General features: G+C 52.0%; 1 protein-coding gene across 2 annotated transcripts in view; it reads left to right on the top strand.

The window, feature by feature from the left end:
* SLC24A4 (solute carrier family 24 member 4) overlaps positions 1-24,784 on the top strand; it is a 159,174-nt gene that overhangs the window by 1,413 nt on the left and 132,977 nt on the right. For both annotated transcript variants that reach the window (XM_072837795.1, XM_072837796.1), the window contains exon 2: positions 593-703. In XM_072837795.1, coding sequence (XP_072693896.1) covers positions 593-703 — 111 coding nt within the window. The remainder of the gene's footprint in view (positions 1-592; positions 704-24,784) is intronic.

A 24,784-nucleotide genomic window follows, 5' to 3' on the forward strand; every position in this document is an offset into this window, starting at 1 on the left:
TCATGAGCCTCCACACCACTGATCTCCCTTGTTGCCCTGCAGCCCTTGGACTAGCAGAATTAGCATCACCTGGGAGCCTGGTAGTACAGACTCATGAGGCCCAGCCCAGACCAACCGAAACAGAATCTGCATTTTGGCAAAGTCCCCAGGTGATTTCTGTGCGTAGTCACGGAGGCTCTGGACCAGGCCCCATTGACCTTCTGCATCTTTCTGCTGACCTAATAGCCATTTGTAGCTCCCCTGGGGGCAGGAACACCTGAGCACGTGTTTACTGGACAAGAACTTCACGGTTACCTGTCTAAACACTCTTTGCACCTGTAAGGGGCAGAGCCCTGTCAGCCAAGGTCAGATCACAGGCTGATGCATCTGGGACTAGAAACAATGGAGCAGATCTAGAAAACAGATTACTGTGTGTTAAGCAGGTGTTATTGTGCCTCTAGTCATTGTATCACTCCCTACAGGTGGCTCTAAATAGTCCAACAGGGCTGTTGCTGGTGTTGCCAGATACAGACACGTAAGGTCATTGGAAGAACGCAATGAACGTAGGCACCAGCCTGACCTGATGGTGTTTGTGACTTATGTTCCAATACAGGACATAAAGCAGCGTCCGTCAGCAAACATGCTCTTCCAGACACATGGAAAAATAGAAAGCTGATGGCACCAGTGAATGGGACTCAGACAGCTAAGAACTGCACAGACCCTGGTAAGAGATCGATCTCCCCTTTGCCTCAAGGCATGTGGCCTGGAGGTACCTATGTGAACATTCTGGTAGGAGCTGAGGAAGGTGGTTTGATGAAGTGGGGAAGGGTGGCTGTAAGGCACGGAAGGTAACGTAAAGACATTCATCAGTAGTGCTGCTAAGCAACTCAGGCACTTTCTTTACTCTGCAATGGAAAAGGTCACATTGGAGAGTTTTAAAATTTCTTTTTTTGTTGTTCTCACGGTGCTCCTAAAGCCTCAGTGTTCCCCCGGCTGTCTTGATGTTGCTTGCCTGGGTGTCTTTGCCTGCTTTCCCTTTTGCTCATGGTATCCATCTGATGGTATGCTAGGGGCAGCCAGACCAGCTGCTCTGGTAGATGGCACTTCGGGATGACCCACCCACTGGGGTCACAACATGCCAGGCTGCTCTGCAGCACTGGGGTCCTTTGTCTGCGATGGGAGTTCCCAGGGTATACGGTGCCAGAGCCGGGGATGGATTCTGCTTGCTCCAGGGGGCAGTCTTGATGTTCCCCTTCAGGATTCTTTAGGGGGTCAGGGGCTGTAGGGACCCAGAGATGACCTCTTACCTATCCTGCCGTAGGCAGGTTCTGCCAAAATGGGTGAAGAAGGTTCTCGGAAGTGTGCCAGCAAGCGATGAGGCAAATGGAAGCTGCCCAGGCCTCAGGGAAGTCCTGGGCTTGAGCTGTGGCTTCAACACCAGGGGGTCTTTGTGGGAAGGATCCAGTGGGAGGAAGCATTCAAATGCCCATTGAGAACTTTGAGGTCTTACTGTAGATGGGCACCACTAGGCTCTTCCACCAAGGTTCTGGGCAAGTCACATCCTCTCTTTGCGTCTGCTTTCTAACCTGTGAAATGGACAGTATAGGACTCCCTGTTCTGGGGTGGTGGTTGGGGGAATCCGGTAAGAGCCTGTGTGGGCCGTGTGTACACGGGAATGGAAACTCAGGTTCGATGGCATTCTTCACCTGCTTTCATAGGCAGGTCTTATCTGCATCCTCCAGGTCAGGAGACCTAGGGAAAGGCAGGAGTTGCTCAAAGTCCTAATTCGGTGCATGGTGAAGCTGGAATGGGGACCTCGGCCCGTATGATTAAGATGTTTGGTTGGTTCTACGGGCACAGGGTCAAGGATGAGAAGCTCTGGACCTTATCTCAAAGCCTGTCTACTACACCATGACCCTCAACGGGCTCCGCCGCAAAGCCATGACCTTCAAAGGGCTCTCCCTCAAAGCCTGTCTACTAAACCATCACCCCCCTTCCCTCAGGATGCCCTTCTGAGAAGGCCAAGTGGGACATGGTGGGTAGGTGAGTACAGGCTTGCATAGGAAGCTCTGGGATTCCTTCTGAACTTGGACCATTCGTTCCTGAGAGATCCCTGGTGACCTGTAGGTGGTGGTGCCCACCCCATCATTGATCTCCCTCTGATAGCTCTCTTCATCACAAAAGGGGGAGGCATGGGCTGGACTCACGGGCCAACACGTATAAGGCCAGAGGCTAATGTTGGGGCCTGTGTCTTCCAAGGACCTGAGACACTAGGAGCAGCACCATCCTCGGGAGCTGGGGATGCTTTGTTGCTCTGGGTAAAGAACTGGGGTAGCACCTCCTTGGTTTCTGGCTTGCTGGTGCCCTCCTCTTGGGCAGGCTATGCCCTCTTCCTACAACTTCCATCACGTGTAGTCTGGCTACAGTGTCATAGGGTCTTGTTGAGTCTCGTGTGCCCCCGTGTTGTCCATGCATCTTCAGTGTACTGTCTTACCAAAAATTATCCTACTAACTGTGGAGTGGTCAGTCCTGTTTGGCAGGAAGGCCTGACCTAGGTCCCCCTTTCAGAGCCGGAGATGGAGGGACATTGGCAGTACCTTTAGCAAGAGTGAACACTGGGCTGTGCTTTTTTTTTTTTTTTTTTTTTTTTTTTTAAAAAGATTATTCACTAGAGAGCATGAGAGAACACAAGCGGAGAGGGGCAGGGGGAGAGGGAGCAACAGATGCCCTGCTGAGCAGGGAGCCAGACTTGGGACTTGATCCCAGGACCCTGGGATCACACCCTGGGCTGGAGGCAGATGCTCCACCGCTGAGCCCCCAGGCACCTCGAATCCACACTTTTTAAGAGCTCCCAGATGAGTCCAAGATGAAGCTGGGGTTGATGCTCCCTGGGCTAGAGTTGTGCTGTCCAGTGTGGTTGGCATCACCAGGCAGCTTGTTGGGAATGCACAGTGTTGGGCACACCCCAGGCCTTCTGGGTCAGAATTTGGGTCCTAATGAGGTCCTGGGGCAATGCATGTGTGTACCACGGGCTGCTGAGCCCTAGGCTTGGACCCTGCCTGGTACTTTTCAGTAAGTACTTGAATGGTGAATGAAGGTGAAGACTTGGTGTAACATAGAGATTTTCCCGAGAACCAAAACAAAAAACAACAACAACAACAAAAAAACCTTCATTTTTGACCTCTGAGGCCTTGGGGCAGTCATTAATTTATCTTCCCCCCGAGATCTGTGCCTCTAGGACTTGGATCTTTATTTCATGGTTTGTGAAGAGCAAGCGCTATGAAAGAGAAGTGGGTCCCTCCAAGTGAAATGCATGAAATAAGGACGAGAGGCCATAACTTTGAGTCTTTGGGGGTTTGTCTGCCCCAACATGATCCCAAAGATGGAACGGCTTCGATGACAGCCTCCCCGCATGCTCACAGGCAGAGAGAGAATTGGAGCTCTCGTCTCCCTTCCCCTTGTTACAAGGGCGCGAATCCAATCACGGGGACCCCACCTTCATGCACCACCAAAACTAATTCCCTCCTGAAGGCTGTGCCTCCTGGTCCCACTGCCCCAGCAGCATGGGACTTCAACACAGGGGTTTGGGGGAGATGTGGACTTTGAGGAACCAAAGCATTTCCGCATGTCAGTAGCGGCGGACACCTGGAATGTGGGAAGACAGGTGAGGGAGGAGCTGGGCTTCTGCCACTGAGAAAGCCCCGGGGGCTTTGAGGACCATAAATAGCTGGTGTGGGAGGTCAGAGCTGGTGGCCAGCAGGTGCCGCGGCGGACGCATGGAGCATCTGGGGGGACCATGCTGCTTCCACCATCTTCCAACATGGGCTTGTCACGGACCCTTCCCACGGGCCTCCCCTGACCCTCCTGCCTACAGGAGCCTTCCTGTCACGCCATCACCGTTCTCTTGTTGTAGGTCTTTGCAGGCATGACTATGTGTCATTGTGCGGACTGTGATCTGCCTCCCAACAAGGGTATGAAAGGTGAGCGTCGTGTATGCTTCAGGTTCTCCTTCTGGGAGAGTGAAGGGGGTGATGCTTGCATCCACCTTTGATGGCTGTTAGAAATAAATGAGTTAATACCCATGAAGCACTTACACACATGCTCAGACGGGAGCTTCTGTTTTCATTAACTTTTTTCTTATCTGTTTGCCCCAGACGTGATACAATGTGAGTCATACATACTGGAAAACTCTTTGCTACTTGCATTTTAGGAGGACGGGTTAAGAAGTAAGCATCTTGCCAAACATTAGGGTGTTTTTTTCTTTTCCGGAAACACGTTTTGTTTTGTTTAGTATTTTGAGGATTTGGGATGTTGGAAGATGGCCTACCTTGCAGAATGTGCCTCTGAATCAAAAAACTGTTGGGTTTTTTTTTTTTTTTTTTTTTTTTCCTCTTGACAATGAAGTGCTACTTTACAGGTTGGCTGTCAAGCTGAGGTGGGTCTGCCTCGCCCCTTCTCGTGCTGCCTTTCCCCCCACATTGGAGGCCAAACCAGTGGTCCTTCCTCCACGATGCCACATGTCTTCATTTGGGCTCCCAACATCCTGTGCCCATATTCAAAGAAATAGAAGGGAGCATTGTCCCCCTTCCCCCTACCCCATCGGTATTGGTGGGATTGAATTGTCATGTTTGGTTTTCTGCTTTTCACATGACTTTTGCAATGCCCATGGGCTGCGTGTCTGCCTTTGTTAAGGTTGGGGTGCCCGCCTGGCCAGATTCTGACGGGATCCCTCACTGGCTTGCGGACTGCCCTCATTTTGCTGCCTCCTCAACGTGGCCGGGAGGGAGAGTGAGTGAGAGCCAGCTCTCCGGGGTCCCTTCCTACAAGGCTCTGACTCTGTGGGACCCGAGCCCTGCCCTCGTGACCTGACCTAACCCACATCACCTCCCAAAGGCTCCTGAGGGGAGCAGGGCAGGCATTCCAGCCTGGGAGCAGGGATGGGGCAGAGAGAGAGCCAGCTGGCTTCTTGGGGCAGGTGTCACTGACCACTTTTTCTGTGAGTTGGGTTGTGTCCTCCTGCACATGTAAGTGAGGTCATACAGTATTCGACTGTTTGACTTATTTAGTACAATGCCTGCAAGGTCCAGCCACATTGTCCCAAAGTAGGATTCCCTCCTTTTTTTTGTGGCTGAATGGCATTCTGGTTTATATACCCCTTGTGTACCTGTCTACACAACTTTATCCATCCAGCCATGGATGGACACTTGGGTTGTTTCCATGTCTAGGCTCTTGTGAGTAGCACTGCTATGAACATGGGGGTGCAGATATCTCTTTGAGTCAGTGTTTTCATTTCCTTTGGATACATTCCCAGAAGTCGGCAGCCAGATTGTATGGTGGCTCTATTTTTAATTTTTTGAGGATCCTCCATAGTGGCCACACCAGTGTACATTCCCACCGACAGAGCACAGGCCCCCTTTCTCCACATCCTCGCAGATACTTGTTACCTCTTGTCTTCGGGATATGAGCCATTCTGACAGGTGTGAGGTGGTATCTCACTGTGGTTTTAATTTGCATTCCCCTGAGACTATGATGTTGAGTATCTGGTCATGGACTTGTTGGCCTTCTGTTTATCTTCTTTGCAGAAATGCCTATTCAGGTCCTTCACCATTTTTTTTTAATTGGATTAATTTTTGCTGTTGAGTTGTCCCGAGTTCTTTATGTACTTTGAATATTAACCCCTTATCAGCTCTATAGTTTGCAATTTTTTTTTTCTCCATCCTAGAGTTGTCTTTTCACTTTGTTGATGGTTTCTTTGGCTGTGTGGAAGCTGTTGAGTTTGATGTGGTCTCTTGTTTATGTTTGCTTTTGCTGCTTGTGTGGTTTAGATATTCTATCCAAAAAAATTGTTGCCAAGACCCATGTCTACGAGCTTTCCTTCTGTGTTTTCTTCTGGGAATTTCTCATGGTTTCAGGTCTTATCTTTTAAGTTTTTAATCCATTTTGAGTTGATTTTTGTGAGTGGTGTAAGATCCGGGTCCGGTTTTATCTGTTTACCTGTGAATATCCAATTACTGCAGCACTTACTAAAGTGCTCTTTTTATTGAAGACACTCTCTTCCTCACCAACTATTCTTGGCTCCTTTGGCAATGACTAGCTGACTGTATATATGCAGTTTACTTCTGAGTGCTTAATTCTGTTCCAAGGGTCAATTTGTTTCTGTGCAGTACCATACTGTTTTGGTGACTGTCACTTTATAGTTTAGCCTGAAATCAGGAAGCATGATGCCTTCTGCTTTATTCTTCTTCCTCAGGTTTTCTTTGGCTATTAAAAGTTTTTTTTTTCCCTTTATCCAAACTATTGGGGCCATCTGCTAGCACTCTCTCCTCCCTACTGGGCCATCTGCTACCCCCTGACTTCCAGATTCTCGGCTCTTGACGCCATGCGGCCCTCCAGCAATCCAGACAGCACCCACTCGGCTTCCTCTTGAACTCTGAGAAACGTTCCTCCCCGAGTTAAAAATGGAAATCATTAAGCATTGCCATGTGTTGCCTTGGGTAGGAGAGAGATAGTCCTTCAACTCAACAGAAAAGGTTTAAAAAAAATTTTTTTTTAATTAAACATTGCCCATTATTGAAGAGGACATTGCACATAGCATTTTACTAAAAAAGAAGAGAATGTGCTAGGACAGTTTTCAAAAGTTTCTCCTGAGAGGACAGTGGACGCCCCCTCGGGAAAGGAACAGAAGTCATCATGTGACTGAGAAGTGAGAATGCCCTCTGCCCCACAGATGTCCCCACCTGGACAGGACAGCACAGCCACTCCATTTCTGGGCCTGCAGCACCCTTTACTAATTCAGCATGGTGGCAGTGGCGGCACGGGGCTCCAGCCCTGGGTCTTTCTGTAATCACCTGAGGGAGGAATCAGATGCAGCGTGCATTCTGAGTGTCTACACGCTCTGTACCCTGCGGGGCTCTGAGGCTGGGAGGGACCCAGGGGCCTGTTGTCAGGGAGTGTGCAGCAGCAGAGGGAGTTGGGTTAGGGGGCACACATCACACAGAGCCACCCGTGGCTGTTCCCTGGGAGGGAAGGGCGCCCTCCCTGGAGATGACCTCTGACCCCAACCTCAAAGGATAAGGATGGCAGCAGCAGGATGTTCCAAGCAGGAGGCACAGTGTGTATGAAAATGCTGCCTGGGCGATCACAGCATTGCATCTGTACCTGGAGCTATGCTTGCTAGCAACCGCTGCTCCCTGGCTATCCGAGGGGATAGAGAGAACACCTCCTAAGATTACCACGCAGAACAATAAGTAATGAGGCTTTGGGGATTTAGCAGGAGTTGGTGCTCAGCTAGGGCTGAATCAGATTACTTTTTTTTTTAAACAGAAGGAGGGGGGCTGGGAAATGCACGGGGGCTGGTGGGGCGGGGAGAGCTTGGCAAACCGGTTCACAGTGGCCCTGTTGAGCTGCAGGTAGGACAGTACCTCAGTTCATGTCTGTGCTGGGCTCCATGACAGCTCAAGACAGATGGCGGAGATTCTTGCTAATGGAGATAGTTGCTAGTCTTTCCCCAGTGGCCTGTGAGCTCCTAGAGGGCAGGATTCTGTCCCTGCATCCCTGGCTCTCGGGCTGAGGCTGGAGTCGGCATCAATCGAGCCTGCAGCAAATAATGTCGGCCTGGACAGACCCCCTCAGTCTACCTGTCAGGAAGCTGTGCCCCACAAAAGTGGTTGCTGTCTCCTTGGCTGTCCCTTCCAGCCTGAGGCCCGGGGACAGATCAGGACAGGTAGCTAGGAGGGATTAAGGGGTAAGAATGTGGACTCTGGAGCCAAACTACCCATTTTCCAGGCCTGTATTTGTCTTTCCTAGTTTGGTGACCTTGAACTAGTTACTTTGCCCTTGCGTTCTAACCTCGGGGAAGCCACAGGCTTTGTTTTGTTCACTGATGTAGCCCAAGCTCTAAAACAGTGTGCGGTGGGTGTGTGGGCGTGTGTGTGTGTGTATGCGTGCATGTGCAGGAGGCCACCCAATACCATTAAACATGGTGTTAATCAGTGTAAACTGCTCACTGGAGTGCCTGGTGCAGAGCAAGTGCTATATGGATTTTTGCTGCTGAAATTATTTCTGAGACATAACTTGCATTGAGCTATAGCTGTACAGGATAAATTTTTAGAGCTAACCTCTGATGAAGGATTGAGGGTGAATTTTATAAACATAGCACTTGCTTTATTTCAACTTAAAAATGAACATCTGGGCTTAGGTTTGCTTGTTGTTAATTCTCTGAGGGCCGGAAGCTGTTGACTTTTGCGTGGCTGATGCCAAGAGGCTGCCCAACCCATGCAGGCTGCAGTGACTCTCCCGGAGTGAGTTCTAAATGTAGTCCCTCCTGTTGGTGATGCGGGATGTGCCCAACGAGGAATTTGGAGAACAGTCTGTGGTCTGGCTCCGATGCAACCTGTGAGGTTTCACGTAAGCCACTTTGCTGTGGGAGCCTGCGTGTCCTGCTTGTGAGATGGGCAGAAGGGTGATGCTCTTTATCCTACAAGCTTGTGAGGATTAGGGGCAAAGTGCTGTGCGAGTACTATTACCACTGTTCGCACAACAGTGGTGGATGCTTGGCCCTTTGAAGAATAGCCCTTCCTTGTGGAATGCAGAAAATCAGTCATGCAGGGCTTTTCAGGAAACCATAAAATCACAACCAGGGTTTGTTGAAAGCGTGGTGTTTGTCTCCGGTGAGGCAGTGGGCCTGTTGGGTAGGGTCTGGCTTGCACAGGTAGATGGGAGATCATTTTGATCATCCCCCACATACCAGCTCATGGGATGCTCTCATTGCTTTTTCCCATTTCATGCTGTAAGTGGTCTCACGTGGTCCAATTGTACACGCCAGCTTGAAGGACAAGCCTTTCCGCTGAGCTGATCTCACGCCACCTGGACCCTTACCTAAGCCGTGTTAAAATAATCACGTGTGTGCAAAATTAAGTAGGCCTCCTGAGGGCAGTGGCTCGGTGCTCGTGCAGGAAACCATCCTGTGCTCTAAGCTCTGCTTGCGGAGTGAGTGCTGACTGAGCAAGTCTGACTGCTAGGCCCGTGGGGAAATTAAAACCACCTAGGTGTGGACCCTGCCTCCAGGGAGCTTGCATTTCTAGTTTCGAGGATCTAAATCTGCAAAGCTAAGGCGCCATACGAGGGCGAGAGTGCTCCAATCCCAGTGTTGAGGACAGTGGGGGGACGGTCAGTCGGAGCATCTGGATCAGGAAGCCCCACGTCAAAGGGATCACAGAAGGTGGGTACGTTGGCCTTTGAAGGAGAACCATGGAGCTGACACATGGATCACACGTTCCCAGCGTTGTCTGCACCCCTGCCAGGAGGGTAGGTGCAATTCCCGTCATTGCTGCGATACCCGTTTTGCAAAAAATGTGAGTGGTGGGGACTTGGACTTGGCAGCCCGGCCCCAGAACCTGTGCTCTTTGGGGAAGGAAAGCGGAGGGTCCCTTGGCTGCGGGAGAGGAGGTGCCTGGTAAGTGTGGGGCACAAGGCACAGGGGCAGGTGTGGTTGGTGAGCCGTCCTGCTGGGAGCGTGTGTTGGACCAAGAGCCTTACGTACCCGAGGGCCTTTATAATCCTGTAAGCAAAGGGGGGGGGGGGCACTGTTTCTGAGCAGCTCTGTGATTTAGGAAGATGACCCTGCTGGCAATACGGCAAGTTCGCTTCAACTGAGCTATGTGAAAAAGTTCTTAGCATTATGCTCGGTAAGCTTCTGGGGACCCTGAACAACAAAAAAAAGCACAGACCGAGAAGATAACTGGAAGTGTTGCTCCAGTGTGTAGGCAAGATGTAGGCAAAAGTTATAGTCCCAGGGTGGAGTCGAGGGATAGATTGGGAGGCAGGGTCTCCCGATCTCAGTGCGCCTGGATTCGCAAGCTGCAAGGTGGGAGTTAGCTCTGCTCTCGGGTGCAGATGGATGCTCCCTGGTCCCACCATTGTCCAGGACGGCGGCACAGGCAGTGTGCCCTTCCTTCTTAGATGTAGACGCCTCTCTGGGATCACTTGTCCAGCACAGCGATGGTTTCTGGCCTGGTTCTCATTATCCCTAAATACACACCTGAGCCTCCTGGGACATCGCATGTGGGCAGTGGTTGGGTGTTGGGACTGCAGAGAGAGCTGCTGTCCTCAGCGAACTCCCAGGTCACAAGGAGAAGGGTAGACTCATAATTGGCCCGGGTGACCTGGAATGACCGCCCATGATGCCCAGAGTGGCTGGAAGATCGCATGAAGCATTGGAGCCGCACTCTGACGCAAGTGGGTATTTGCTGGACAGATGGGAGTGTGCGACGTTCCTGGCGGTGGATGTGGTGATTGTAGGAACAAGGTGGGAGGAGGGAGCTGGGCCGGATCAGGGATGGGGGTGGCATTCTCTGTGGGCCTTAGGTTTGGGGCCTCGGGGACGTGGCAGGCCCTGCCAGCTGCATCATGCCAAGCCTGGGCTGCACCACTTTGGGGCCTGGACCCCCTCTGGCTCACATAGGGTTTTAGGAGTGGGGAAAGATCACTCTTACGTCCCTGGTAAGAGCTTACCTTTTTCACCCACATGCAAGGGCTCCGCGTACCCACTGGGCAGGATGCTAAAGGATGCCTGGGTGTGGCTAATGCCTTCCAGGAGCAGGGCTAAGGGCGGCATGGGTCACTGCTCTCCTCATACTCCTGCACGTTGTCCCAAATGCTGAGTGTTGGAACACCCAGTTTATTACACTTTTTGTATCAGCGTGGCTGCATCCCAATAGGACTTTGCAGGGGCTGTTACCACACGCAACACACTGGCATCGACACAAAACCCAAGGGAAGAGTTTATAAGACCTAGAACATGGTTCATACATATGAAAGTGAGGCTGTGAGGTCCTTTCTCTTGGGGAAACAGCCTCCACTCATTGCCTTATCCTGGTTCCCTTTCCTGTCTCTTTCCACCGTCTGATGTACGGGAAGGGGGCTGCTGAGCGCTGGACCTGCAAGAGAACACCCCCCCCCCCCCCCCCCCCCCCCCCCCCCCCCCCCGACCACTGACAGGCCTGTGCTGTGCTCCGGGTGCTGAGGGAGCCTCCTGGTGGAGGCCCCTGAGAGTGTGGCTGCAGTGCTGGGGCCTGTGGGCCGGCAGGGCAGACAGAGCCAGGGGCAGTCCCTGCACTGAGGGTTGGTCTGCAGCTTGGAGAAATCCCGTACCCAAAACAGGTGCAAGTGTCCCAGAGGCCACTTGCACCTGTGGGAGTGTTGATAAAGGCGATTCATGGAGTAGATGGAAATGACTTACAGACAAGATGAGGGGGGCTAAGTGGCTCTGGCCAAGTAGCTGAGCCTGCGCCAAGGAGGGCTGCAGGAAGGGCTGGGGATGGCCTGCCCCTCCCCTACTTGCCCCCCAGGTATCTGCAGATGGGGGTTGATGGGGGGCGCTCGCCTCCCCTTGGTGCCTCTTAAAGGAAATCTTGGCTCTCTTGCCAACCTCCTCAGGAAAGTGGGGGGAAATCCCATGCCCTGGGGTATTTGGATTTGAGGCAGCAGGCTGGAGAGGGAGAGACCCCATGCTGGTGGTGAGGGGACCGGCACTGGTTCTCACGTCTCTTCCCTCTCATTTCTGGGTGACTCTGCTGTGGGCTGCAGGGAAGCCAGGCCCTCACAGGAATTGCTTTGAAATCATTTAAACCAAGCTCGTTTTTCCTGACTTGGCAAAAATCCTGCTGTCGTGTGGTGTGGCTGTGGCTTGTGGGCTTTGGGTGACCCGAATGCATTAGCAGAAAGGAAGGAAAGGGGGCAGGGGTGTGCAGCCCACGTGTCCTGGGGGGTGTGGCTGCGTATTCTACAGCTCCCCACCCCCAGGCTCTCAGTGGATGCTCAGAATTGCACTATCCCTTCAGAAGGGGCCCGAGGGGGAGCCAGCGTGTCCTGAGCTCCAGCTCCTGCCTCCTTGAGCGCCCATGATCACCTTGGGGTCTCACTAGCCTGCGGGTGCAGGCGGAGGTCTGTCAGGCGGGCTGGGCTCTGGGGTTACCAGTGCTGCTTCCCTGCTTCCCTGGAAGCCCCACTTTGGGCAGTGAGAATGTGGAGAGGGCCCCACCCGGCTGTGGGTCCTAGCCCTGATGGGGAGCCATGTGGCCTCGGGCAGGTTTCTGGCCTCGCTGAGCCTCCACTTTCCCCGTCAGCACAATGGGCATCCAGGCCCTTCCCTGGCAGGAGTCTTGGCGGAAATAAGAGGCCACGGGCCTGTGGGCTGCTTTGCTAGGTGCTGGGAGTGCTGCGCAGCCCAGGGTTGGTGATGCAGAGCGCGCGCTCTCAGAGCTTGATCCTGCGGTACCCAAGCTGCTTCCAGGGGCCCCAGTCGCCAGGAGGCCTGCCCCCTTGCCATCGTCTGCTCAAGAAGGCTTCCGTGATGAGATGGGTCTGGGGGAGACCGCAAGGGGTGCCTCTGGGGAGCACAGACTGGGCTGCCCTTGCACGTTCAAGGTCCTGAAATGCTCCTTGGCAGAGAAGCCTTTGCTCCTGCGAGCATTCGTTCCGTTGTGGTAAAATGCACAGAACATAAAATCTACGACCTTAAGCATTTAAAAAGTTAACAGACCCAGTAGGTGGTGTTGCTAAGTGCGATGTCATGCAGCCATCATCACCATCCATCTCTAGAACTTTGTCTTCCCTGACTGAAACTCTGTACCTGTTAAACAATGACTCCTTGTTTCCTCTCTACCCCTCCCCTCTACGCTCTGACTCTGATTTGACTGCCCTGAGTGCTGTGTTGTAAACGCAATCAGGTGGCATCTTTTCTGTCATGACTGGCTTATTTCCCATAGCGTGACGTCCCGAGGGTTCACCTCTATTGTAGCATGCTCCAGAATTTCTCTTTAAGACAAATATTTCATTTGACGTGTGTGACCTATTTTGTTTATCCATTCATCTCATCGGTGGACGCTTGATTGTTTCCACCTTTTTTTTTAAGATTTTATTTATTTATTCATGAGACTCACAGAGAGAGAGGCAGAGACACAGGCAGAGGGAGAAGCAGGCTCCTGGAGGGGAGGCCCATGTGGGACTTGATCCTGGGGCTCCAGGATCACGCCCTGAGCCGAAGGCAGATGCTCCACTACTGGGCCCCCCAGGTGTCCCTGTTCCACCTTTTAACTATGGTCAGTAATTTTGCTGTGAATGTGGGTGTGCAAGTGTCTGAGCTTTACAGTCTTTAAACCTAGCATTTTCCAAATATCTGGGTTGGGTGGGTGTGGATGGAGAAGTGCCTAATGGTTCAGCCCAGTCCCCCAAACCTTGTATGTTTTACAGTTTAAGTGGAACTCTCAGGTCTGTAGCAGGATGTTCAATCCTGGCTGTGCTTTAGATCTACCTAAGGAGCTTAAAAAATAAATGTACCCATGCCTGGTCTCCACCCTGAGCCGCTCAGGCTCCTGCCCTGGAGTTCCTGCCACGGGTCTGCAGGGCACAGGGTGGTGAGAATGGTGTGCCTAGGAGCAAGGGGTGATCTTGGGGTTAGCAGCTTCTCGGCCTGAGGCTCCCAGACATTGACCCGTGTCTGTCGTCTACCTCTGCTGGGCAGGCCAGAGAAGGTCCCATTCACAAGGAGCAAATCCAGTCACCCACACTTGCATGAAGTCACCCACGATGCTGCCGGGTGTGCTCCAGTGTGCGCTTGGCCTGGCCACGGAATGCAGAGCTAAATGCACATTGGGTGGGGCACGTCTGGTGTTAAGGTTTTGTTTACAAAGGGCACCAGAGCATCACACTCAGATACTCCTCATCCAGGAAGATCACCATCAATTCTCCTTGTTGCTTGGAGATGGAAAGATGGCCTTGGTGTGATTAGCCAGACGGCCCAGGCTGCTGAACGCTGCCCCTCCCTGAGACTGTGATTTGTCTCTGAGTTACGTGACCTCAGGAGCTACTCCTGTTCAGTGGCCTGCTGTCCCTCTGTAATTTCCAGGGTCTGCCAGTCTTACTTTGGTCTGATATGCAGTAATGCGGAGGAAAGACTTAAAGACATTTACATTATTATTTTTTAAACATATTACGGGTGTGGGAACACAAGCCACAAGTCCATTTTTTATTCCAGGTTCGATCTTTGGGGCTGCTCTCTTTTGGGGCTGGCTCTGGTTTCCAGGAATGTAGGATGCTGGGGTTTGCCTGAGAGGGTTTGTGGAGGCTCAGCTGTTCACTCACCTCTCTTTCTGGTCTAGAACTGTCTAGGAGCAGTACCTTTGGATGCAATCCTGTGTCTTAATTTGGAGTATCCGGCCGTGTTTTTCTGGTGATAGTTGGCAGACAAGATAAAAAGCAGTTCATAGACTTACCAGAAATTCCTTGTCACTCCATTTCAAGTGATCGTCCTTTGGAGTTGAGCTAATCCTTGAGGCCAGATGTCTCTCCCCCCCCCCCCCCCCCAGCTCCCTCTTGGCCTCTCACACTGATTGGGCTTCTCCACTCCTACATTCCTTGGCTCTGGGCTGGGGGTCTGCTGGGCTCTCTGCTCACTCCTGTATTGACCCATTTGTTCGTTTATCCAAGACACTCAAGAACCTCTGATGTGGGAATCACTTTGGCAAGTGTAGACAAATAAAACAGAGCTCACCCTAATACAGTGCAGGAGGGAGGAGGAAACATGAATCCAAATATCAGCAGGTTGTCATGAGGAAAGGAACTCTTTTTCTGCCAAGGAGAAAAAACAAAAACAACACAAAACCGAAAAAAAATCATAAAACCTCTGAAGCCAAATGTGAACCTAGCTCTCCATAAACCCATTCAGTGATGGAGTTCACTGCTTAAATACGTACTCAGTGCAGAACAGCCTGGGTCCGAAGGCTGATGCTACTTCCCAGGATCCTAAGTTTTTATCCAACAGGGAAGGTCCACTGTGAACTGCCAATAGTGGAAGTGTTCTCTGGGGCTTGAGGGGTGCTCACCTTTACACATGTTTAGCGGCTTGGGATCAGAGAAGCGACAGGTGTTTCCTTGTGGGTCTTCAAGGAGGAACTGGCCCTGAGAGCATTGGCAGCCTTTGACCCCATGGATGGAGGGACCATAGGGATGGACGCAGGGTTCGAGGTAGGGCTTTCTGTAACAGCTTGTGTGTCTGCACTTATCTGCCGCTCAGCCTTCCTGAATTGGTGGGGATGTGCCTTGCATTCTGGGGTGTTCAGTCCATTGACCTCAGATGTGGACGTGTGACCTGATTTTGCCACAGACATGTGAGCACACGTGGCTTAGACCATGTCTGAGTGGAAGTGTTAAAGCCGTGTGTGTTTCTTCTACCTCTTGTTCTTTACCCCCTCTTTCCCATGAGGATGGAGTGTCCTGGATGGGACTCATCCTTCTGCTTGGATTCTAGAATATGAACACACGAGAAGCCAACCCCCTGCCACTAATATGCAATTCGAGTAAGAACAATGTGCGTGTTGTATGCTGCTGGGATCCTGGGGGTTGTTAGCGACGGCACCATGACCAACATGAAGGCTGATGATATGGGGTCAGCAGAAGAATAGTGTGGTTTGCTGAGGAGCAGTTTAACTGGAGGGGGTGCTGGGGGAAGAGAGATCGTCTCCGGTCAGAGGACAGCTAGGAGGCTGGGGCTTCTTATAAGGTAGTGGGACAAGGACCAATCCGGTGAGGTCCATGCTTTGGGGAGATGATGCAGCCTCAGGGCAGAGGAGGGGACTGGTTCTGGGGGATGATTAATGCTGTTTTGAGTGCCCTTATGAGGAGAGGAGGGCCGTGGAGAGACGGCCCAGTTTCAGAGCCTAGATGGTGGTTGCGGGGAGGTGGCAGCTGCCTGAAGGTGAGTGAGGGCGGGGCAGGAGTGGGCTCTTGCCAGGCAAGAAAACTGGGCTGACATGGTATGTGCCCTCTGGCCGGCTTGCCCAGGACCCCCTGCAGTCTGTTTCCAGAGCGTCACAGTGAGGTATCTAGTGGGACAGGCCAGGCGTTGGGTGCACTTGAGGTTCTCTCCTGGCTTTGAGATGTCTTCGTATCTTGCTGCTGCCCCAACGTTGTGCAGACAGTAGGTGAAGTTTCGATATGCAGAAAGAGTGCTGGGGGACGGGGTCTCATCAGGGTGCACGGTGCCCCAGGGCAAGCCAATAAGTGCCCTGCTCCCCTCGTTGGCTCATGAATCCTCCATTCAGCAAAGCGAAGAGTGCAGATTCCAGAAGCTGGACTGCCTGGGTGTGAAACCCGGCTCTGCAGCTCCCTGGCAGTGACCTTAGGCAAGTTACTCATTAATGCTCGGTGCCTCGGTTTCCCCATCCATAGAATGGTGCTGATGACCCCAAGGGGAGTAGTCTTGGTGAGCAGTGCATTACCAGAAGAAAAGCCCTAGGAGCAGGATTTGATTCACAGCCAGGGCCATTGCAGCGGTTGGCACCAAGCACCTGCTATGCAGGGTGCTGGGTATAGAGCAGTGAACAGGGAAGTCCCTGCCCTCATGGAGTTTGCTCTCTTGCAGAGGGCAGAAAATAAATTTGTGAGTAAGTAGATGTATAATGCGAGGTGACAAATATCACGAGGAAAAAAGAAATTAGGATAAGTAGGTCGTGACCAGGATGGGTTTGAGGACCTAAGACCCCAGGGAAGGCCTCTTGAAGGCGAATCCTGCGTGTGGTGAGGGGACAGCCCATGGGGCCCTCTGCCAGAGGAGACCAAGTACTAGGAGCTGTGCTTCTGGCCAAGGGAACAGGAAGTGCAAAGGGCCTACAGAGGCTGTTTCCTGGGCAGCAAGGCTATTGTGGCTGGAGCAGAGGGTGCTCGCTAACGATTTCTTTTAGAGAAATCGAAGCTTTCTGCCTTCTGTTCCTACTTGAGATTTTAGAGCAAACGGGATAGAAAGTCACGCAGGAGTATGAAGGCCTGTTGTTCTCAAACCTTACACTGTTTTTGGAGCTTCTCTTTTTCCGTCTATGAAACGGTTGGCAGGTCCTCCCTGCCTCTCTGGATGGTTGTGAGGAACACACGGGGCCCCGTGTCCTCTGTCCCTGCAGACAGGAGGTGCTCAGTAAACACTCCTTATGGGAGAGTGAGATCTGAGGGCAAGGGTGGACATCCGTCTCGGATATCACACATTGGGCTGAAATCTGAGGTCACGGGGGATCATCGTTGTAACCATCTACTTAGAAAAATTAAAAGGGTTTTATGTTTAAGCTCTTGCACTCTTGCTCATATTGTGGTAATGGCTGCATGCAGAGGTTATTCCACTGGGGAAAGAGGAAAATGAGTGTGACATCGTAAAGTGGCGTTGAGCTAGGGCTGTGGTTTTCAGCTTTAGTTGCTCCTTACAGTCACCTGGGGAGATTTAAAGAGCTGACGCTGAGGCCAGACCCCAGACAGCTGAAGTCCGAATCTCTGGGTATGGACCTAGCCTGCAGTGGTTTTTTAAGGCTCCCCCAGGGATTCGAATGTGCGGCCACTATTAAAAACTACTGAGGTAGGGGCCCCTGGGTGGCTCAGCGGTTGAGCATCTGCCTTTGGCTCAGGACATGACCCCGAGGTCCTGGGATCAAGTCCCTAATCGGGCTCCCTGTAGGGAGCCTTCTTCTCCCTCTGCCTCTGTCTCTGCCTCTCTCTGTGTCTCTCAGGAATAAATAAATAAAATCTTAAAAAAAAAAAAAAAAAAACAAAACGAAACTATTAAGCTGAGTTGGGTGGGGATGTGGCCTCCCAGGCTCTGGAAGATTCCACAGGGAGACTCTAGGAGTGGGGGCTGTGGTTTGGGACTGGAGTCGGGGGTGGTGTTAGAATAAGAGTGAGTTCAAGAGTCAGGGTCCCACCAATGTGCTTCCTGTGCAATCCCCGACTGCCGGTGTGGCCCATTTATGTGGCTGATCATCACTTTGTGTTTAACCTTCTAAAAATTTGATAAAAGATGAGAATGCTTTACAGTGGGCTCTATGCTTCCTAAAAAATGTACAGGCTCCTCAGTAGGTTCCAATATCAATCTCCCAATTTCTTCCTCCTTGGGAGCCAGCATGGGGACGGGAACTATGGTCCATTCGGTGTCCCACACAGGCTCCTTCTGCCTCTCTTGTGCTGCAATGCCTCAGGTCTTCTGAGGAGACACAGGCACCGGGTCTCAGTGTATCACTGTGGCATGAGACCTCACTGATGGCAGAAGGCAGACTTGGGACACCAAAGCTTCAAGGTAAACTAGCAGCCAAGAAGGGTGATTTGTCTCACTGGGTAATGAGATCCTCATTGCTTACCTTGTTTCCTTTATTGCTTTGGCTGCCAGGAAATTTAAAAGTGTTTTATACTCACATATCTTGGATTCCCTTAGCATTTGTTTTTGTTTTTTTGTTTTTATAAAGAAAGACATGATCTATTTGGTCTTCACTGTTACTTCTGCATCCTGTTACTTGGCTTCCAGCCTTTCACTCTGATCTCCAGCCTTTCTTGGAAATTGTTGGGTCATAAAAATATTTTTGTCTTTGTTTTTTTTTCTAAGAAATTGATAACACAAGACAAATTTTATTTTGTGATGTAGACTATATATACCAGACAGGATGCAAAGAACTAGACTAACCTATTAAAAGTATCACAACTGTGAAAATTATTATAAAGAGGAGGAAATAGATTTCATCCAACCTAATTTTCTCCGAAAGTAACATGGTTTTCTAGTGAAAACAGCATTTGGTTCTTGCACGTAGCTTTTCTTTCATTACACTCATTCTCTTTTTGTTTGTTTAGTTGAAATAGAGTTGACATCCAATGTTAATTGATGTTTAGGTGTACAGAAAGTACTTTTAAAGAAAATGCTGCCAGTGTTGACCTTTTAGGGCATCACCCTGGTTCCTGATACCTGACAGGAGAAGAGTTACTCTCATTAAGCTTAAAGGAGTTGTGGGTGTTAGAGCTTTTTTTGTGACCTAGCATGGGGCACCAAATGGAGTCAGGAAGGCACCTCAGCAGCTGTTTTTGGGCAGGGTTTAACCTCCTTTGAACCGCTGTTTCCTTACTTAGGACGTGCAGATCCTCCTAGCTTTGCAGGCTCACCGTGTGGATCAGATGAGCCAAGGTGCACACAGTGGCTGGCAAGGTCCTCGGCACTTCAGAGCTCTAATAGGATAGCATTTTTAGGACGGTTCTTGCTCTGAGTCAGGGGCAGCAGACTGTTACTGTAAAGGGGCCAGACTATAAATATTTTTGGATTTGCTGTCACAGTGTCTGTGGCAGCTGCTCAGCTCCGCCTTTCTAGGGGGAATTGCCAAGGATGGTGTGTAGCTGTGTTGCAATAAAACTTTATTAACTCTGCTTGGCCCCCTCCCCCCACCCTTGCCGGCTCTCTGACCCCCAGCCTGGGTCACAGCATTAGTAGGTGCTTTCCTGATTCCCAGGCTCAGGGACCCAGCACAGGACACAAGAGAACTGGAGACTGTTCAGGCACTAGTTTTCTGTGGTCCATCACTTAGTTTTCTGGGTTCACGTTTTCTCCAAGATTGATGCTGAGGCAAAGTTTCATCCAGGGAGCTTGAAAGCGGGCTCAGCATGCCCGTGTATTTTGTCTGGGCCTCATCTGCTCCATGTGAGGAGAATCCTTCAGAAGCCTGGCATTCGAAGGCCTCCTCCTGGTAGTTTGGAATCCGGGGCCACCGAAGTGTGAAGCCAGGCCCTGTGAATGTAGGGTGGCGATTACTGAGAATGTCAGAAGTCACAGCCTAGGCTCAGGAAGGAGCCCAAACTCTGCACAGAGTTAGACCATTCACTGTGGCTTCTGACTGGAGTTCCCAGCCCTCAGAGGGGGCAGCAAGTTGCGCTGCAGGCCCTGGAAGGCTCATAAAATGAACCATTACAAAATCAGAGGTAAAGAGGAAGGATATCCCCAGTGCCGAGTATGAAGGCTGATGGAGTGACTGCTGTGACTCTCCTGCTTGCCAGTTCTCAATGCACTAAATAATAAAAGTGACAGAGTTGAGCCCCGAGCGGGTATAAGAAACAGTGCAGACAGATTCCTTGTACCATTTGCCTTGTTTTCCCCACTGGAGATATTTTGAGAAACTCTAGTGGGCATTATGGCCAGGATACTCACATGGACACAGGACGCGGGGTGTTTCCCTCCCTGCCAGGATCCCTCATGTGGCTGCAGGGCACTTAAAATACAAGCTTTTGTTGAATGTGGAGGTGGTCCAGTAGGGAGCTTCCCGCAGAGTGGTTCCCTTGTGTTAATGACCATGCAGCTGAGCAGATGTCTGAGCAGACAGGATCATTTAGGGCCCATCATGGAGGGAAGGTGCCTCTCGGGGTGATGCATGTATGAAGTTGGCTGCCAGCTCCCGGAGGCGCTGGACCCCGTTGAAGTCTGTGCGTCTGGAAGACGACAGGGAGTAGTGGCTGGTGCGTGGATCCCACCCGTTCCATCACCTGCAGCTCAGCTGGTTGCGGGAGCTCAAGGAGGCGGATGGGAGCACTCCTGAGCTCTGCCGAGAGCCTCATACAACCAGGTTATAAGGACAGCAAGTGGCGCATACCGTTCTGCCCCATGTCTCACCTTCAGAAAGCAGAATGAAGTCCTGGGCCTCTTTTTGGGTGTTCTGAGCACAACTTGCAGGAAGGGTTGGCTCAAGGGAGAATAGGTAACACGGAACAGTCAGCATTCAGTTACCCGGTAGTCAGGGCCAGACGGCCACCGTCCACCCAGGCCAGGAGCCAACGTGAGACCATCCAGGGATGATGAGGCCTGGGCAGCATCCCTAGGGACACAGGATACTGGCTTCTCTCCCTGGTCACTGGGGATGACCTCCAGGATCTCTTTAACTTTTCCACTCATCCCAAAGGCCATGGAGATTATCGGTGAGCATCCACTTCCAACACCCAGTGCACCAGTTACAGGGTCACTAAATTACCAGAGGGCCCGACTCATGATGCAGATTAGCAGAGCCCCTGGTGTCCATGGGAAACAGGCAGCTGAAGGGTTTGGGAACTTTGCCAATGACCCTGTTCCCTTAGGGCCCCTCTGGTAGGAACTCGGGTTCCAGCAGCTGACCTCCCCCAGGACTTAGCTGCAGTGACACATGCCCACATACCCCTCGTGCCACCCATGGAAAGCTCAGGACGTATTGCAGGTGTCCTGCAAGTGGTTAGAGCTGCCAGCTGGGCTCTGGAATCCGGTCTCCAACACGTATGCACTATGGGTTTGTTGTTGTTGTTGTTGTTTTAACTGTTCTATTGCCCTGTCCATGAAATGGGGTAACAGGACCTGTCTCAGAGGGTTGCTGTTGGGATTCAGTAAATGTTAGTTGCTCATATTAAGTGGGGGAAAAAGAAACATGTCTCAGCTTTCTTCTGCCCCCATGGGTATGAGCAAGACAGGAGTCCTTTGGAGTTCTTGCTGGATGCTCCTTCTCCTCCTGGAAAGTTCCAGGCTTGCATTTAGTTGGAGGTTGGGGTAAGAAGGGCAGGGGTGAGAGAAGTGGGGAAGGCAACTCAGGGGAGCCCCTGCTGTTTGGTCAGCTGTGTTGCAGGTGGCTGTGGGTAATAGCCCTGACCCCGTATGGAAGTGGAGGCTCTAGAGGGAGGAGGGACCTTGAACCCTGAGCCAAGAGTGAGATGAGCTGTGAACAAGTGCAGGAGGCAATCTGAGCCTGAATGGATGTTCGACCTAATAAGAGGAGATATTTAGGGTATAGATAAGCTATACCCCAAAGAGGAGATATTTAGCTCGAGACACACTAGACAAGTAGGAGTTACCCTCTTTGAGAGTGATAGAGGAAGAGGGGTGGCAGGTTTCAAGGCCCAGGGCAGGGAAGAGTGTGGTTACAGCAACACAGCTGAGTTTGCCAAGTTTGGAGTCCAGTGGTGGGGGCGGAGGTGCAGTGAGCAGGACCTTACAGGGCTAGGGGGGGTGAATTTGGACCCAGATGGAGGGCCCTCCCCTTCTAGGACTTTCCATTGTGACTTGCACACATCCTGATTTCAGAAATGGTGTCAGATGTGCGGTAGCTTCATTTTGCTGATGAGACGAAGCCAGGATGTGACATAGTTGGGAAGCCGGGGAGCTGCCCTAAGACTCATTCATTTCCTGGGCCTCCTTTCTCTGTCTGCCGAGGAAGAGGTGTAGCTGGGGTCTGAGGTGCATTCCAGCACAGCGAGAGTGTGTTGGACTTGCAAGGGGACTTACATGGTGGTCAGACCAAGGTCCCTGCTGGACTGGAGGCTGCCTGTTAGACAACAGTGAGGTCTACCCTTAGGGACGCCATCGGCTGTCTGTGAAAGTCAGTCCTACTGTAGTCTCTTCACGCTCTGCTGAAACCAGACCATAGACTGGGAAATTCGTTTCTCAGAGCTGCAGAGGCTGGAAGTCCAGGACCAGGGGCCAGCACAGTTGGGTTCTGGTGGAGGTCGTCTCCTGGGAAGACTGAGGACCTTTCATTGTGTCCTCACATGGCAGAAAGAGGACGAGACAGTGTTCTGGAGACCTTTCTTTTATTTTTTTTTTTTAAGATTTATTTATCTATTTATTTTTATGATAGACACAGAGAGAGAGAGAGAGAGAGAGGCAGAGAGAGAGAGAGACACAGGAGGAGGGAGAAGCAGGCTCCATGCTGGGAGCCCGACGTGGGACTCGATCCCGGGACTCCAGGATCACACCCTGGGCCAAAGGCAGGTGCCAAACCGCTGAGCCACCCAGGGATCCCCTGGAGACCCTTCTGTAGGGGTGAGGGTCTCCCTTGTGCAGGCTCCCCCCTCGTGACCTAATCTTCTGGAGGTCCTACCTGCTGATAACATCGCATTGGGGGGTAATATTTCCACCCCCCAGCACAATGTGCTGGGCGCGGGGGCTGAACGTTTAGTCCATGGTGGTCCTGTTGGTTGAGACTGTGATGTTGCAGAGCTTGGGAAATTCCAAATCAGAATCCTCAAAATTCTTATTAGGATTTCCTGCTGGTGCTTTTGAGACAACTTGGGAGAGTGACTTCAGTTTAGCAGAGGGAATTTTTAAAAACTTGGTCTTTGAGTAAATAATATATGATTCAAATTCAAAGAGGACAAAAGAGGATATAATAAAAATTCTCCCTCTCAGCTCCATCCCGAGGAGACCCAAATCTCTCCCCAAAAGGGACCCCATTCCCAGGCCTCGCCGTGTGTATCCCAGAACCTGGGACTGAGTCAGCTCCTCAGGTCTCACACGGCGAGAGGTGGAGGAGATACGCTGCTCTGTGCACATCCTTGCTGGCAGGCCAACCCCGGTCATCAGGAAATCAGCCTTTCTTCCTATGACATTCTGTTGTATGATGGGTGGTGACCTGTGTGATTGGCTCCCCACAACATGTCCCCCACGCAGGTTGTTGAAGCAGAAGGAGGAAGCAGTGTTGTGATGAGCATCTGCTGGGTGGAGCCCCTGGGCCGGAGGGTACGTGGATGTGTGATCTTGGTAAATGATGCTACGTGGACCCCGTGGAGCTCCACGCCAGCCCACAACCTCTGCCCCACAAGCCAAAGTGGAACATGCCTCCATGTCATCAGACCGCGGTTGCCAGTCTACAGAGAGTCCTGGTCTCTCCATGGAGTTTTTATTTCTGTTTCACTCCTGTGTGAGGTTGAGCACCGGTTCCCGTTTGCTCTGCCTGTGTCTCCCTCTTGCTTGCCATGGCCGGGGTCTTTCCTGTGCAGACTCCGTGTCCGGAGCACCCTCCCAAATGAGGTTCCTGCCCTTATCAGGGGTTCTCCGGGAGCCCTCCTGCACACTCCTTGGGCTGTGTTGTCAGAAAGGAAATTGTCACCATTGGGTTCCCTAAAAATAAGCCTTGAGAACCTCAAGATGAAGGGCCTGGCCCAGCACAGAGGGGAGAGGGGTCTTGAGCACTGGGTTTCTGAGGGCACCGCAACCCTATAGCAGGACATAGCCCCAATTCCACCTGTCCTGCCTGCGTCTCCCACAGGACAACTGGCCCGGGAGGGAGCTCACTCTGATGCGATGGCATAGCGTGGGCATTGCCCAGTCACTGGTTATGAGAAAACAAGCTAAATCACCTGCTTGTTTTGCATGTGCCTGCCAGCGGGCTTGGTTCTAGGGATCTGGCTGTCGGGGATGCAAGGCCAGGTCTCACGCCTTAGCGAGTCCGCTGCCCCTGGCGGACCCGCCAGGGATCACATTCTGCATTATCCCGACCTTCACCACCTTCAGATTATTCATTTATCCGTCATCTCTTAGCACATCTGCAGTGAGGCAGCTGCCTTTGCAGTTTGGGGTCCCGACGGCCACGTGCCTGCCCTGGCCCACACCCTGGCGGGGAGCAACAGGCATAAGAAAGAAGCGAAGCCTACAAAGCAAAGCTGGGATAGAATGTCTCACACTTGGTGTGCACACACGTCCCCTGGGGCGCCTTATGGAAATGCATGTCCTGATTTAGCGGGGCTGCGGTGGGGCCTGGGGTTCTACATTTCTCACAAGCTCCCTGGGGCTGCCACGGCTTCTGGTCGCCAGGCCACACTTGGAGTAGCAGGGCCGTGGGAGGCAGTAGCGGCAATTGGTGGGGGGAGAGCACAGTAAGGGGACACCGCCCTCAAATGGTGTTGGGGATGGGCAGCTGGAACATCCTACAGACTGGTGAGTCGTGGCCTCCCTGAGAACATGGTATGTGAGCATCTGTGAGGAGGAGGTGAGGAACAGGCTTGCAGACCCTGAGGGGGCAGCCAGCACGTGGGCTGCAGTGGGGCGTGCAGGGTCTGCAGAGCAGCATGGAGGTGGTCGGCATGGCTGGGGCTCGGTCGTGGGCAATAGGGGAGGGAGTCATGGGTGTGGGGGGGGCAGGCAGATGGGACCTGGTCCTTCTGCGCCATGGAGGCGTGTGTGGGCACTTGGTTGGGCAGTTGACAGCAGCCCACTGGGGATCCTCACGTG

Source organism: Canis lupus, chromosome 9 (genome assembly GCF_048164855.1).
Source record: "Canis lupus baileyi chromosome 9, mCanLup2.hap1, whole genome shotgun sequence".
Lineage (NCBI taxonomy): Eukaryota > Metazoa > Chordata > Mammalia > Carnivora > Canidae > Canis > Canis lupus.